General features: G+C 50.6%; 1 protein-coding gene across 3 annotated transcripts; it reads left to right on the top strand.

Annotated features, from left to right (window-relative positions):
- The first annotated feature begins 9,219 nt into the window (after positions 1-9,219).
- Positions 9,220-12,304, top strand: RHEBL1 (RHEB like 1). Of its 3 annotated transcripts, none has more exons than XM_002711086.6 (8): positions 9,220-9,516; positions 10,046-10,117; positions 10,467-10,534; positions 10,803-10,885; positions 10,970-11,026; positions 11,203-11,250; positions 11,583-11,664; positions 11,814-12,304. In XM_002711086.6, exons 1-8 carry the CDS (start codon positions 9,465-9,467, stop codon positions 11,901-11,903), a joined length of 552 nt encoding a protein of 183 aa, XP_002711132.1. In that variant the 5' UTR covers positions 9,220-9,464; the 3' UTR covers positions 11,904-12,304. The 3 variants fall into 3 exon arrangements, with proteins under 3 accessions (XP_002711132.1, XP_089164402.1, XP_008254636.1); XM_089308276.1 differs by having other exon boundaries at positions 9,221-9,516; positions 11,583-11,688; positions 11,814-12,040; XM_008256414.5 differs by lacking the exon at positions 11,583-11,664 and having other exon boundaries at positions 9,221-9,516.
- Positions 12,305-15,311: the final 3,007 nt, after the last annotated feature.

The following is a 15,311-nucleotide window of genomic DNA, read 5'->3' as shown; positions in this document are numbered from 1 at the left end:
ATTAAAATATTCATTTATTTATTTGAAAGTCAGAGTTACACAGAGAGAGGAGAGGAAGAGTCAAAGAAGAGAGGTCTTCCATCTGCTGGTTCACTCCCCAGTTGGCCGCAATGGCCAGAGCTGCGCTGATCCGAAGCCAGGAGCTTCTTCCGGGTCTCCCATGTGGGTGCAGGGGCCCAAGGACTTGGGCCATCTTCTACTGCCATCCAAGGCCATAGCAGAGAGCTGGATCAGAAGTGGAGCAGCAGGGACTCGAACCAACAGCCACATGGGATGCCGGAGCTTCAGGCCAGGGCATTAACCCACTGTGCCACAGCGCCAGCCCCCTCACCACCTTCCTGTTGCTGCCCCAGCTTATTTTGCCTCCTGTGTCTTGGCTTCCTACTGGGATCCCTGTCTGCTGCCCCAGTACCTCCCACAGTCCATTCTCTTCCACAGTGTGAGTCTTAGAAAGCACTGTTCTTTCTTCATGGTACTGCCCTAGCTCCCAAGAAGCACAAAATTCCTTTGCTTACTGCACTGTTTCCTAAACCTTGCATATTTTCAGGACTATGCCCTTAGCACTATGTCAAATATGATTAACTATTCAACATTTTCTCTATTCTATTGGGCCTCCCTCCCTCCCTCCCTCTCTCTCTTTCTTTCTTTTTTAAGATTTACTTATTAGGGTTGGCAATATAGTGCAGCAGATTAAAGCCTTGGCCTGCAGCACCGGCATCCTATATGGGTGCCAGTTTGAGACCCGGCTACTCCATTTCTGATCCAGCTCTCTGCTATGGCCTGGGAAAGCAGTAGAAGATGGCCCAAGTCCTTGAGCCCCTGCACCCATGTGGCAGACCTGAAAGAAGCTCCTGGTTTTGGATAGGCTCAGCTCCAGGCGTTGTGGCCATTTGGGGAGTGAACCATTGGATGGAAGACCTCTCTCTTTTTCTCTATCTCTCTCTCTCTCTCTGGCTCTACCTCTCTGTAACTCTGTTTTTCAAATAAATAAAATAAATCTTTTTTTTTTTTTTTGACAGGAAGATTTAGACAGTGAGAGAGAGAGAGAGAGAGAGAGAGAGAGAGAGAGAGAGAGACAGAGGTCTTCCTTCCGTTGGTTCACTTCCCAAATGGCTGCTACGGCTGGCGCGCATTGCCAATCCCAAGCCAGGAGCCAGGTGCTTCCTCCTGGTCTCCTATGCGGGTGCAGGGCCCAAGCACTTGGGCCATCCTCCACTGCCCTCCTGGGCCACAGCAGAGAGCTGGACTGGAAGAGGAGCAACCGGGACAGAATCTGGCGCCCTGACTGGGTAAAATAAATCTTTTAAAAAAATACTTACTTATTTTTATTTAAAAGGGAAGGTTAGAGAGAAAGAGAGAGAGCCCCTATACACTGGTTCACTCCCCAAAGGCCACCATAGCCCAGGCCAGGGCCCCAAGTATCTTGGCCATCTTCCTCTGCTTTCTCAGGTGCATTAGCAGGGAGCTGGATCACACGTTGAGCAGCCAGGACTTAAGCCAGAGCTCATATGGAACACTGCATCACAGACAGTGGCTTAACCTACTGTGCCACACCATCTTTGGATTTTCTTACTACCAACTTTAGCTACTTCTAAGTAAGTTATGTGGGGGTGTGTGTTGGGGGGCAGTGCTGTGGCATATAGCTGCCACCAGCAGTGCCAGCATATCATATAGATGCTCCACTTCCTAATCCAACTCCCTGCTAATGTGCCTGCGAAAGCAGTGGAAGATGGCCCAGGGGCTTGGGCCCCTGCATCCACATGGGAGACCCGGAAGAAGCTCCTGGCTCCTGGCTTCGGATCAGCCCAGCTCCAGTGCTTGCAGCCATTTGGGGAGTGAACCAGTAGATGGAAGATTTCATACTTTGTTTCTGTCTCTCTCTCTATGTCTCTGTCTCTCTGTAGCTCTGCCTTTCAAATAAATAAATCTTGAGGGGGAAAAGTAAGAATATTTGAGGCCAGTGCTCTGGTGTGGTGGATAAAGCCACTGTATGCAATGCTGGCATCCTATATGGGCAACAGTTCATGTCCTGGCTGCTCCACTTTTTATCCAGCTCCCTGCAAATGGTCTGGGAAAAGCAGCGGGAGATGTTCCAAGTGCTTGGGCCCCTGCCAGCACCCTTGTGGTTAAGCTTCTGGCTTCAGCCTGGCTCAGCTCTGGTTGTTGTTACCATCTGGGGAATGAACCAGCAGATGGAAGATCTTTCTGTCTCTCCCTCTTTGTAACTCTGGCTATCACATAAATAAACAAATCTTAAAAAAAAAATCTGTGAAGCCATAGCTTATAAATAAATTAACACATCTTCTATTTTGTTTATTTTAAAGGCAGAATGACAGAGAGAGAGGGAGAGGCAGAGCCCAGGCGCACGAGGTGAGTGCTCTTCTATTTGTTGGTTTACTCCCCAGATGGCAGAAGCCAGGAGCCAGGACTTCTTCTGGGTTCCCACATGTGTGCAGGGGCCCAAGCACTTGGACCATCTTCCACTGCTTTCCTAGGCTCATTAGCAGGAAGCTGAATCAGAAGTGGAGAAGCTAGGACTCAAACCAGCACCCATGTAAAATGCTGGCATTGTAGGCAGCTGCATAACCCACTAAGTGATAACTCTGGCCTCAGAAAACAAATTTTTTTAAATTACTTTATTTATCTGAGAATCAGAGTTACAGAGAAAGAGGGAGAAACATCTGTTAGTCCACTTCCCAAATGTCTCAGTGGCCATAGCTGTGCTGATCTGAAGCCAGGAGCTTCTTCCAAGGTTCCCACATGGGTGCTTTCAAGTTGATATAAAAAATTAAAAAAAAAAAAAAGAGAGAAAAGAATGAAAAAAATGAATAAAGGGCATTTGGCCTATTTGGTTAAGATTGCCCATATCCCACATTGTAGTACCTGACTTCAGTTTCCTACTAATGTGGACCCTGGAGGCAGCAGTGATGATCCAAGTAGTTGGGTTCCATTTACCCATGTGGGAGACCTGGATTGGGTCCTATTGTGAACATCTGGGGAGTGAGCCAGGGGATGGGAGCTTTCTCTGTCTATCTGTTTTCTTTCTCTATATCATCTATCTATCTTCTATCTTTCTACATTTCTATCTCTATCTCACTATCTCTGTATATCTATCTCTGTTTCATTATCTCATCATTGCTATTTTTATCATCTCTGTGTCTGTTACACAAACAAACAGGGGCCATTACTGTGGCACAGTGGGTTAATGCCCTGGCCTGAAGCACCGGCATCCCATATAGGTGCCAGTTTGAGACCCGGCTGCACCACTTCCGATCCAGCTCTCTACTATGGCCTGGGAAAGTAGTAGAAGATGGCCCAAGTCTTTGGGCCCCTGCACCCAAGTGGGAAGTCTGGAAGAAGTTCTTGGCTCCTGGCTCCTGGCTCCTGGCTCCTGGCTCCTGGCTCCTGGCTCCGGATCGGCTCAGCTCTGGCTGTTGCTCCCAACTGGGGAGTGAACCAGCAGATGGAAGACCTCGCTCTCTTTCTCTGCCTCTCCTCTCTCTGTGTAACTCTGACTTTCAAATAAATAAATAAATAAATCTTTAAAAGCAAGCAAACAAAACCTGGCTGGCTTATCAGAGAGGGAGTGGGGAATAAACATTTGGACCCTCTATCTTCCATCTCAGTGCTTCTACTAGCAAAACCTAACTAGAAGCCAATGGCGTTAGTGCAGTTCACTAGGGATGCCTTCCAGGAACAGATACAGGATGGAAAAGGGGAGAGAGGACCTGAAGAAGCAAATGGAAGGCATCAAGTTAACAGGAAGCACAACTCTGAAGTTTGGGTCTTCAGAGAAAAAGGCTTCAGATTAGAAAAGAGGGTGACAGCACCAGAAAGTACCTTGTTAGCTCATTTTTTTTTTTTTTGTAAATTTTATTTCTTTATTTTCATTTGTTTTGAAAAAGCAGAGAGACAGAAATATTTTATCTGCTGGTTCACTTCCCAAATGCCTGTAACAGCCAGGAGCCTGTCGGGTAGTGGCTTAAGCTACCGCCTGCAGTGCCGGCATCCCATATGAGCACCAGTTCAAGTCCTGGCTGCTCCAGTTCTGATCCAGCTCCCTGCTAATGCACCTGGGAAAAGAGCAGAAGATGGCCCAAGTCCTTGGGTCCTTGCACCCATGTGGGAGACCCTCATGAAACTTCTGGCTTCAGCCCGGCCCAGCCCTCCTGACCATTGCAGCCATTTGGGGAGTGAACCAGGAGATGGAATCTCTCTCTCTTTCTCTCTCTCTGCCTCTGACTCTCTGTAACTCTGCCTGTCAAATAAAAAAATAAATCTTAAAAAAATGGTCATTTTAATTGTTAGGCCAAGAACCCACTCTGAGGAACTTTTAGCTCTTCTGTTCCTGGTAGAGCTTCCAGGTGACTGTAGCCAACTGAGTGTGGCCAGCAGAGGAAATGGAAGAACCCCAATCAAACTCACAGAATACTGAGAAATCATACATCCTTTAAAGATTTACTTATTTAGGGACTGGCACTGTGGCATAGCAGGTAAAGCCACTGTCTGCAGTGCTGGCATCCCATATGGGTGCCGGTTGGAGTCCTACCTGCTCCACTTCTGATCCAGCTCTCTGCTATGGCCTGGAAAAGCATTGGAAGATGGCCCAAGTCCTTGGGTCCTTGCACCTGCGTGGAAGGCCCCGAAGAAGCTCTGGCTTTTGGTTTCTGATCAGCACAGCTCTAGCCATTGTGGCTGTTTGGGGAGTGAACCAATATCTCTGTCTCTCTGCCTCTGCCCTTCTGTAACTCTGCCTTTTAAATAAATAAATAAACCTTTAAAAAAGTTTTTTTTTTAAATCGTCTTTTTAAAAATATTTATTTATTGGCCGGTGCCGCGGCTCACTAGGCTAATCCTCCGCCTAGTGGCGCCGGCACACCGGGTTCTAGTCCCGGTCAGGGCGCCGGATTCTGTCCCGGTTGCCCCTCTTCCAGGCCAGCTCTCTGCTGTGGCCAGGGAGTGCAGTGGAGGATGGCCCAAGTGCTTGGGCCCTGCACCCCATGGGAGACCAGGAGAAGCACCTGGCTCCTGCCATTGGATCAGCGCGGTGCGCAGGTCGCAGCGCACCGACCGCGGCGGCCATTGGAGGGTGAACCAACAGCAAAAAGGAAGACCTTTCTCTCTGTCTCTCTCTCACTGTCCACTCTGCCTGTCAAAAATAAAAAAACAAATTTATTTATTTAAAAGGCTTAATGAGAGAGAGAGAGAGAGAGAGAGAGAGAGAGAGATCTTCCATCTGCTGATTCATTCCTCAAATGGCTGTAATAGCTAGGACTGGCCAGGCTGAAGCCAGGAACCAAAAACTCCATCTGGGTCTCCAATGTGGATGGCAGGGATCCAATCCAATCCCTGGGTCATCGTCTGTTGCCTTCTCAGGGACATTAGGAGAAAGCTGGATCATAAGTGGAGCAGTGAGGCCAGTGTCGTGGTGCAGGGGGTTAAGCCACTCCCTGTGATGTGACATGGGCATCCCATATCTGAGTACCATTTCCAGTCCCAGCTGCTCCACTTCCAATCCAGCTCTCTGTTAATGCATCTGGGGAAGCAGAGGAAGGTGGCCCAAATGCTTGGGGCCCTACACCCACATGGGAGACCTGGCTCCTGGCTCCTGGCTTCTGCCTGGCCCAGCACTGGCCATTGCAGCCATCTGGGGAGGGGGGGTGAACCACCAGATGGAGGAGCTCCCTTTCTCTTGTTGTCTCTGCCTCTCTTTCTGTAACACTTTCAAATAAATAAATCAATCTTTAAAAAAAAAAAAAAAAAAGGCGGCAGAAGGGAGCATCTGGATGGAAAGTGGAGCAGCCAGGACTCAAACCTGCACCCATCTGTGATGCCAATGTCTCAGTTTTTTTTTTTTTTTTCTAACACAAGTTATTTATTGTTTACTATGTAGATTGTTGGTCTTTCCTGAAAGGATACTTGTATCTTCCCAGCAAAGATTTTACATTGTTCACTACTGTATCCCAGCACCAAGAAGGTACCTGGGACTTGGGAATAGTTTAATAAATATTTGTTGGCAGATGTATGAATAAAACCAATTATCAACCTTAGAGCTGCTGTTGTGAATATTAAGGTTTTGTTGATTTATTTTTGAGAGAGAGAGAGAGAAATCTTCCATCCATTGGTTTATTCTAAATGCTTCACAAATAGCCAAGGGTGGGGCCAGACCAAAGCCAGGAGCCAGAAACTGCACCTGGATCTCCCACATGGTTGGTAAGAACTCAGAACTTGTATCATCTGCTGCCTTCCCAAGCCCATTAGCAGGAAGCTAGATTGAAAGCAGAGAAGCCAATCCTTGAACTGGCATTCTGATTTTATATATATATAGCACCAGTGTCTCATGAAGTGACTTAACCCATTGTACCATAACATCCACTCCTGTAGTGAATATTAAAAGAGGTAACTCAATTACCTGGCTTATAGTAGAACTCTATAAATTTAGGTGTTTTCCTTCCTCTTTTCCTCTCCCTCACTTCCTCCTACACAATCCTTCAGCAAGTCAGCTTGACCACAGCTTAAAAACATAACATGGGGGCAGGCGTTGTGGCACAGTGGGTTAAGCTGCCACTCGGATGCTTGCAGCCCATACTGGAGTGCCTGGTTCTAGTCCCAGCCACTCTATTCTTCCTATTCAGCCTCCTGCTAATGTACCTGTGAAGCAGATGATGGCCTAAGCACTTGAGTTCCTGCCACCCATGTAGGAGACCCACATAGAGTTCCTGGTTTACCCCTGGCTGTTGCGGGCATTTGGAGAGTGACCCAGCAGATGGAAGATCTGTCTCTTCTCTCTGTGTCACTCTGCCTTTCAAATAAATAAATGAATGCATCTTTTGTGAAAAACCCTGGCTTTTCTGTTCATTCATCACCACCACTGTAGTCAAACCACCTTTGTAGCTCACCTGGACTTCACCACTCCACCTACCAATCTATTAGCTGATCTCCTGGCCCCCCACTCCTAATCCTTTCTCCACATTCCGAGAGATCTTATACAAAAACAATTCCAAATCATCTCACGACTCAGTTTAAATATCTTCTGGTGCTTCAAATTAGCTCAGACCTTTTTCATTTAAAATTTTAAAAAGATTTCTTTATTTGAAAGGCAGGATTATGGGGAGAGAGACAGAGAGAGCAAGAGGGATCTTCCATCCACTGGTTCATTCCCCAAATGGCTTCAACAGCTGGGACTGGGTAAAGCTGGAGCCCAGATCCTAGAATGCCATCCAGGCCTCCGAAAGGCAGGGAGCCAAGGACTAGAGGCATCTTCCGCTGCTTTCCCAGGCTCAATGGCAGGGAGTTGGATTCACAGTAGAGCAGCGGGGACTGGGTGCCATTGCTGTGGAAGGCGGCTTAACCCGCTGCACCAAAATGTTGGCCTCAGCTCAGACTTCTTAGTGGCGGGGCCTCTGTCTTCCTCTTCAGAGTTAATCTGGGTGCCAACGTCGCGGCTCAATAGGCTAATCCTCCGCCTTGCAGCGCCGGCACACAGGGTTCTAGTCCCAGTCCAGGCACCAGATTCTGTCCCGGTTGCCCCTCTTCCAGGCTGGCTCTCTGCTGTGGCCGGGAAGTGCAGTGGAGGATGGCCCAAGTGCTTGGGCCCTGCACCCCATGGGAGACCAGGAGAAGCACCTGGCTCCTGCCTTCTGATCAGCGCAGTGCGCCGGTCGCAGAGCGCCAGCCACGGCGGCCATTGGAAGGTAAACCAACGGCAAAAGGAAGACCTTTCTCTCTGTCTCTCTCTCACTGTCCACTCTGCCTGTCAAAAGAAAGAAAGAAAGAAAGAAAGAAAGAAAGAAAGAAAGAAAGAAAGAAAGAAAGAGAGAGAGAGAGAAAGAAAGAAAGAGTTTATCTGGGGACTGGCGCTGTGGCATAGCCGGTAAAGCTGCTGCCTGAAGTGCTGGTTCGAGATCTGGCTGTTCCTCTTCTGCTCCAGCTCTCTGCTGTGGCCTGGCAAAGCAGAAGATGGCTCAAGTCCTTGTGCCCTTGCAATCGGGTGGGAGACCCAGAAGAAGCTCCTGGCTCCTGGCTTCGGATCAGCGCAGCTCTGGCCCTTTAGGGAGTACTCTAAATAAGTAAATCTTAAAAAAAAAAAAAAAAAAAAAAAAAAAAAAAAAAAAAGAGTTCATCTGGTTTAGGCTAACTGGCTGTCCCGCTGGTTCCTGGAATTAACAGAATTAATTTTCATTTTAGCACTTTTTAGCATTCTTGATTCCTGCTTGAGAATCTCTGGCTAGTCGGCTCCTCATTGTTATTCAGATTTGTTTAAATGGGGCTTCCTCTGAGACTATCACTGATCTAAAGTGATCACTCCTTTTTCATACCCACTTTTCCTTATGTTTATTTCTCCCCCAGTATATTTTTTTAAGATTTATTTATATATCTGAAAGATTTACAGAGGGAGAAACGAGAGAGCGAGATCTCCCATCCATTGGTTCGCTTTCCAGATGGCCACAACGGCCGGAGCTGGGCCAGGCCAAAGTAAGGAGCCAGCAGCTTCCTGCGGGTCTCCCCTGTGGGCGGTAGAGGCCCAAAAACTTGGGCCATCTTCGGCTACTTTTCCAGACCATCAGCAGGGAGCTGGAATGGAAGTGGAGCAGCCGGGACCCACACGGGATGCCAGCGTTGCAGGCGGCGGCTTAACCCTCACGCCGCAATGCCGGCCCCGGACCGCCCAGATTTTAAATTTCTTGAAAACAGAGACTCTACCTGTCATTTCCCTTGCTTTAACCCTCAAGTTGGAGCAATGTCGTGTATGCTCAAAACATATTTGCTGAATAAATGAATTATGATGACGACGATGACGAAGCCTCAGACCAACTGGTCACAAGTTATAGTAATTTTCTCAAGAAATGCAGTTCCGAAGTTAGATCCTGGAAGACTGGAGACCAGGTAACAAACGCCACACGCCTCAGGGTGGTGGATGGAAGACATCGAAACTCTGGCTTCTTCCCTCCTATGCAAAAGTAGGCCTAGAATCGCTTGACCAGAAACTGCAGTTGCACCACAACTGGCATTTTCTTCGCAGCCACTTCAGCCTGGCAGCAAACGCGCAAACACCTCTAGGACCCCGGGTTCCTTTCTGTTTCTTTATGAATGAACCGGCTCCAGTGCGCGCATGCGCATCTCGCCGTTCTCCCGTTCCACGTGAGGCCCACCCTTCCCTCCTGCTGGAGACCCCGCCCTCATCCATTCTAACAGACCAATGACAAGCGGCCTTGGGGGCGGAGCCGGCGCGGCCAGGCACTGTAGTTCCCCCGGCGCCCGGCTCCCTCGCGCTAGTCGTGCTGTGTTGTGATCACGTGGCCGGCTCCGGGCGCGGCGCTTGTTTTGGTTTCCTCCAGCTTGCCCTGCAAGCCTCGAGGTTAGCTGCTTTCTTGCACCGGTTGCCGCACCTGCAAACGCCCTGGTCTCGGGTTCCTCGGGCTCCGCCCGTGCTACCCGAAGCCCTCTCGGGGCGGGCTTCTGCCATGCCGCTGCTCCGCTACAGAAAGGTGGTCATCCTCGGATACCGCTCCGTAGGTGAGTCTCCGCCCTGCGGGAGCACGGCCGCACCCCGCGTGGTGGCCGGCGGAGGCGCGCTGCCGCACCGGGAGAGCAGAGACAAGGACTGAAAGGGTGGAGGAAGAAAGGCTGGCGGTGTGTGCGGGGCTGCAGGCAGCCGGAGCACGCAAGGGTTAATGTGGGCTTGGCTGCAGGGAGAGCAGCAGGGTCTCCGGCGATACTCTGGGAATAAGGGTTGGGGTCGATTGAAGACGGTGGCGGGGCGGGAGGCGGGAGGGCGCGGTCTGCTTGGGGCAAATAGTCGCAGGTGCCCTGGGGCGGGGAAGACTTGATCCTTGGGGAACCTGGATCTTCTGGGGGGTGGGGGTGGGGGGGCGGAAAGGCCGCCTGTGGTGCTCTTGAATGCAGCCTGTAGTGCCCAGACTGGTGTGGGCGATGAGAAGAATCGCTGCTTGAGACACTCAGACCGGCCCCCGCTCCTTTGAAAGAACAAGAGGGTGTGACTGTGGCTGGATGATGTGGATACAGCTATCTTTGCTCCCCACAGGGAAGACATCCTTGGCACATCAATTTGTGGAAGGCGAGTTCTTGGAAGGTTACGACCCCACAGTGGAGAACAGTGAGTCAATTTCTACCCTGATGTGGCTGGGTTGGAACTAGTTGGGCTTAGCTGTTCCATCCAGCGTTATAATTTGGGATTTCTCTGGTGTCAAGGAGTGGATTTGTTCAGACATTGCTTCTAGCAGTCTTGTTTTATGATTGGCTAGCATGTGGATTTTGCAAGATAACCTCGTACACGAAAGTAGGGATATAGACAATAAAAACCTTGCATGTGTTTCCCGTTTCCTGGAGAGCTCCCTGGAGCTGGTCCGTCTGTGTCACTTTCACCTTCAGGGTTAAGGATGCATGGGGGCATACATCTCTAGCCCTGCAAGATGTCTCACAGTCAAGTTTTCTTTTCTTTTCAGCTTACAGCAAGATAGTGACTCTTGGCAAAGATGAGTTTCACCTACACCTGGTGGATACAGCAGGGCAGGTACCAGTTGGGGTAGGGTTTCCATATGTAGCAGCTCAGCCCTAGGTGAGTCTGCTAACCTCTGGTGCATGTGTAAAGTAGCATCAAAAGAAAAACATGTAAGCCACTAACAATGTGCTAGGCTCAGTGCAGCTGCTCCAAACATACTTGTTGAGTAGAGGTGACTAGAGTAGGGAATGCCCCAGGGAGGGTTAAGTGGATGCTGTCCCACCAACCTTTGCCATCTGAGAGGTGTGGATCTAAGGTGCTGATGTTTCTTTCTCGGTAGGATGAGTACAGCATTCTGCCCTATTCATTCATCATTGGCGTCCATGGTTATGTGCTCGTCTATTCTATCACCTCCCTGCATAGGTGAGTGACCAAGGTTGTGGAACTTGGGTGGATCTTACAGTTGTCCCAGAACTGAGGTTATAGCTCCATTTCTTGTATTTAAAGCTTCCAAGTCGTTGAAAGTCTCTACCAAAAGCTACATGAAGGCCATGGGAAAACCCGGTAAGTGGCCCTGAGGGTGGGCAAGGAGCAGAAGGAAGAACTGTGTAAGTTAGAGAGGAGGCTGGGACACAGATCCTGTGGCAGCCTGGTGGGGAGCTGTCTACCTTGACTTCAGGGAGGCTGGGGTCCACATCGATCAGGAAGAGAACCTTGCAGTAATTGCTGTTTCCTTACAGGTTGCCAGTGGTACTAGTGGGGAACAAGGCGGATCTCTCTCCAGACAGGTGTGAGTCCTTGCTACCCAGGGTGGACAGCAGTGAGCTGGAATGGAGCTCAGCAGAGCTGTAGCCACAGACCCAAAGAAATCGTTTCACCTCTTTGCTTTGCTAACTTAAAGGTTAACAGGATATAGCCCTTGAAACGCAAAAGCAGGTCCCTATTTCAAACCTAAGTCCATGGTTCACCCATGCTTACTTTGTTTACCTGCATGTTCTTCCTTCCTCAACCCTCATCCCAAACCGTGGGTACATGGGACAGGTTAGAGGAGGAGGGCTAGAGAGCACTTGGGGGTCATTGCCATCTTCCCTCCATGCTGACTTTCCACACTTGTTCGCAGAGAGGTGCAGGCAGTTGAAGGGAAGAGGCTGGCAGAGTCCTGGGGTGCGACATTTATGGAGTCATCTGCTAGAGAGAATCAGGTGCTGGTCCTGATGATTAGAAAGGTGTTGGGTGGTGCTCTTCTTAGAGCATTGCTGGGGGTGGGAGGGTGGGGTGTTTGCCTCTGAACTAGGTGGTCTTGATTTTGGACTCACTCAGTTTTTTTGCCTTGCATCTATATCCCTTATAGCTGGCTCAAAGCATCTTCACCAGAATCATCCAGGAGATCGCCCGGGTGGAGAATTCCTACGGGCCGGAGCGGCGCTGCCTCCTCATGTGAGCCCTGAAGCACAGGATGATGGCTTCAGGTCTGCCCCTGGCATTTGCCAGGCTCCAGTGGTCCAGGGCAGGGCCAGCAGGCCCTCAAAGACTTCACGGGTACTGTTGCCACCGCGCAGTGTGGCACCCTTCATGTGTATACACTTTCCCTGGGCTCCAGCAGCCTGGGCGTCACTGTTTACAGTGGGGCAAAGATGTGGGTGGGCACTGGCCTCTGGCCCCTGTTTTTTGCTGTATGAATTCTGTTCTAACCAGCAGGGCTGGGATGTGGGAGTCCTGGTCCCTGTTTATCCAGGTCCATTCCATCCTGTGTTGGTTGGGTGAGCTAAGCTGGAGGCACAGGAAGCAGAGCTGGCTCCCTGGGATGACAATGTACATATGCAAATAAACTAAGAACTCTTTTGTTGTTGACTTCTCTGAATCTGGGGAGAGTGCCGAGCCAATGGCTCCTCTTCCAAGCAGTGATGGCTGTGACCTATGGGGAGGTAGGGGGAAGCGTTCCTACCCCCATTGCTTCCTTTCTTTTAAGCACAGTTACCCTGAAACTTAACTACTTACCTTCCCTACCTTTCCATTCTGCTGGGTTCTCTGTCCCCTCGGCCGCCACTCCCACCAGTTTGTAGGCACTGGAGATCCCCTTCCCTACAGAAACACCACCCCCTAGTGGCCAGATGCCACTTGCTGACCCAGCCATCCTGGTGGGGCCTTGGCATTTGCTAGGACCAGAGGGAAGGGTTTGGGAGGAACGAAGTCCCCCATGCCTGAGTTTGTGGCAGTGGAGGAGACTAGAGGCAGGCATTAAAAGTGTTGTGAAGATCTGGATTCCCAAGAGTTGAGTAAAGGAAGAAATAATGTCCCTGGTGTATATCCCTGGTGTGTATCTCCCTGCTGCCCCCTTTCCCACTGCCTTCCATTAAAATGGACTTTGCTCCTCTCATACGTTTGGTAATCTTTTGGTAGCTTTTACACCATTGGAGTTGCCCCATCTTTTGGTAACAGGTTACTGCTTCTGCCTTTTCTTACCTCTACCACCTCAGGAGCAGGATGAGAAGTTCAGCCAGGAAGGTTTGGTCCTGTTTGCCTCTAGTTTACCCGACCCTTCCTCTTCCAAGGACTTCTAAGGGTTCTCTAAATGGTGCATTTTTACAGGGAAGACACGGACCTCTCTTGCCAACTGTGAGAAGCGTTCCTACCCCCATTGCTCTGTCCGGGCACTTACTTGGGGAGACAGGACAGAAGCTATGTGGGATTTTTTTTTTTTTCTTTTTTGCTGAGACCCAGCTCTGGCTTCTGGTTGGAGCTGGTGGTTTGTCATGTTGGTTTTCAAAGGTCCTGCCAGCTGCTTTGGCTTCTGATTCAGAATATGAAAAGAAAGGAGATGTTCGAAGAAACATAAAGAATCGTCTCAGTTGCCTATAAGGTTCTCCAGGGTTGTCACCAACTTCTCACATTAAAATCATGTCCATTTGCATCTCTGGCCTGGTGTACTTGTTACAGGGACCCACCCACCCACTGCCGCTTCGAACTCTAGCGTAAATTTACAAACATCTGAAGTTTTCTAATAAGCCATCTCCAGGCATGAAGACAGTAAAGAAAAATGGCTCATAGCTGGTTGATGGCATCTCCACCTAGATGTGTGAACTTGGGCATTCGCTTAACCTCTCTGAGTCTGTTTCTCATTTATGAAGGATGCTTCATAAATCTGCTTCATAAATCTGAAGTGACAAACACTTACATATTGTGATATGTAATGCCAAGCACAATTCTTTATATATAAAACATCAGAAACAGTGGCCGACAACTCCTGAAGGCCTTTCCGACGGTGACCTGGTTCTCCTTGCCTCTAGGCACATGAGAGTAGGGAGGGGGTACCTTCCATTTTCCAACATCTGTCTCTTGGTCAATTTAATCTACCGCAGCTGAGACAGGGGCAGAGTCACTGCTGGAGTTGGTTGCTGACCTAGGTGCTCAGCAGAGAACACGGTACTGGTGTGTAACAGGGGGCATGCCGGGTCCCTATCCTTCCTCTAAACCTGGCCGGTAGGGAGTAAGGTTTCCCGTCCAGGAGGAAACCACAAACTACATATGGCTAGTTATGCTTAACTTGGTTAAAATGAAAAGTTACCCATCTTCAAGGTGCTCGATGGTGGCAAATGGGTACTACATCAGACAGCGTCAGAGTGCAGCAAACCCTTTCTCACAAAACCAGCTCTGGACCCACACTGCCTGCTTCCTTCTCCACCATCTTCCTAGGAAAAACACGGCCCTTGGTTTGAATCACGGCCCATCTCTTCATCAGTGATAGGCAGCTCAAGCCATGTAACTCTTAAGAGAACATCTAAAGAGTATAGAAAGTATCTAACACATAGGTAATTTGTCTCCTAGCTGCCCCACGTGTAAAGTTCAGTCTTCCCAATCCTCTCACCTAAAGTTAAGGAGGCTGGGGGTGGGGGGGGGTGGGGGGAGGGCAGGGTGCCTGCCTGCAAGGAGTGTGTTTTGGGACCTTGTCTAGAGCGACAGCGCGCTGGCCAGGTATCAGCAGCGAGCCGACCTTCGTTTATTGAAAAGGGACTGGAGATGGGGGTGGGGGCACCGTGCAAAGGTTAGGGGAGCTCTCCATGTATGCTCTGGTGGGTCTATGTGTGTGTGCCCGCGGGCTGTGCGGGCATTCACAGCCCTTTCCCCACGAGGGGCTCTGGGAGCCGGAAGGAAAAGAGCCAGCATCGTCCGGTTTTCCTCGGGGCCCCTCCGGAACGTGGCAAGAACCCACGCCAAGCGCCGTGCCTCACTTTCTCCATTTGCGGACTCCAGTTCCCAGGATTCCGAGCAGCGGCCAATCTCCTGGCTCTCTCCTTCCATCCCCCTCCTCCCGGGAAATACTGCCCCTGGCCAAGGCAAGGGGGACAGTTCAAAAAGAGTTGCAAGGGCCAACGACTGCCAAAGGGACGGCATCAGAAGGCGGCCCGGGGTCCCGGGGCTCACAGACCGGGAGGCACAGGCGGCAGGTCCCGGCCCCGGCGCGGAGGAGGGGGCTCGGTTCCCACGTGTCCGCGCCGCCGCCGCCACCGCCGCCGCCGCCGCCGCCCGGCACCGCCGGGGTTAACCCGCGGCGGAAGGATCCGCGGCGTGTGCGTAGAACTGCAAAGTCACAGCCCTTCCTCCGCGAGGGCCGAGTCCCTCCGCCGCCCCGCTCCAACACAAAATAGGGCCGCCTCTCCTCCTTTCTCCCCCCCGTCTTGAGTGGGGTTCTCCGGGCAAGAGGCCCTCCCGGATTTCGCACCGGAGGCTTCGCGAATCTCCACGACCGCCGCCCAGGTCTCGGGCCAGGAAATAAGCCCCTTCGGAGGAACCACCCTACCGGCCGAGCAGGAGGCGGAGGGGGTGGGGGGGAGGCGGAGCGGCGCCGCGC

The sequence above is a fragment of the Oryctolagus cuniculus genome, chromosome 11 (assembly GCF_051225735.1).
Source record: "Oryctolagus cuniculus isolate XC-2025 breed Fujian yellow rabbit chromosome 11, ASM5122573v1, whole genome shotgun sequence".
NCBI classification, from domain to species: domain Eukaryota; kingdom Metazoa; phylum Chordata; class Mammalia; order Lagomorpha; family Leporidae; genus Oryctolagus; species Oryctolagus cuniculus.
The sequence above is the reverse complement of the archived record's forward strand: the minus strand, read 5'-3'. Positions and strand labels throughout refer to the sequence as shown.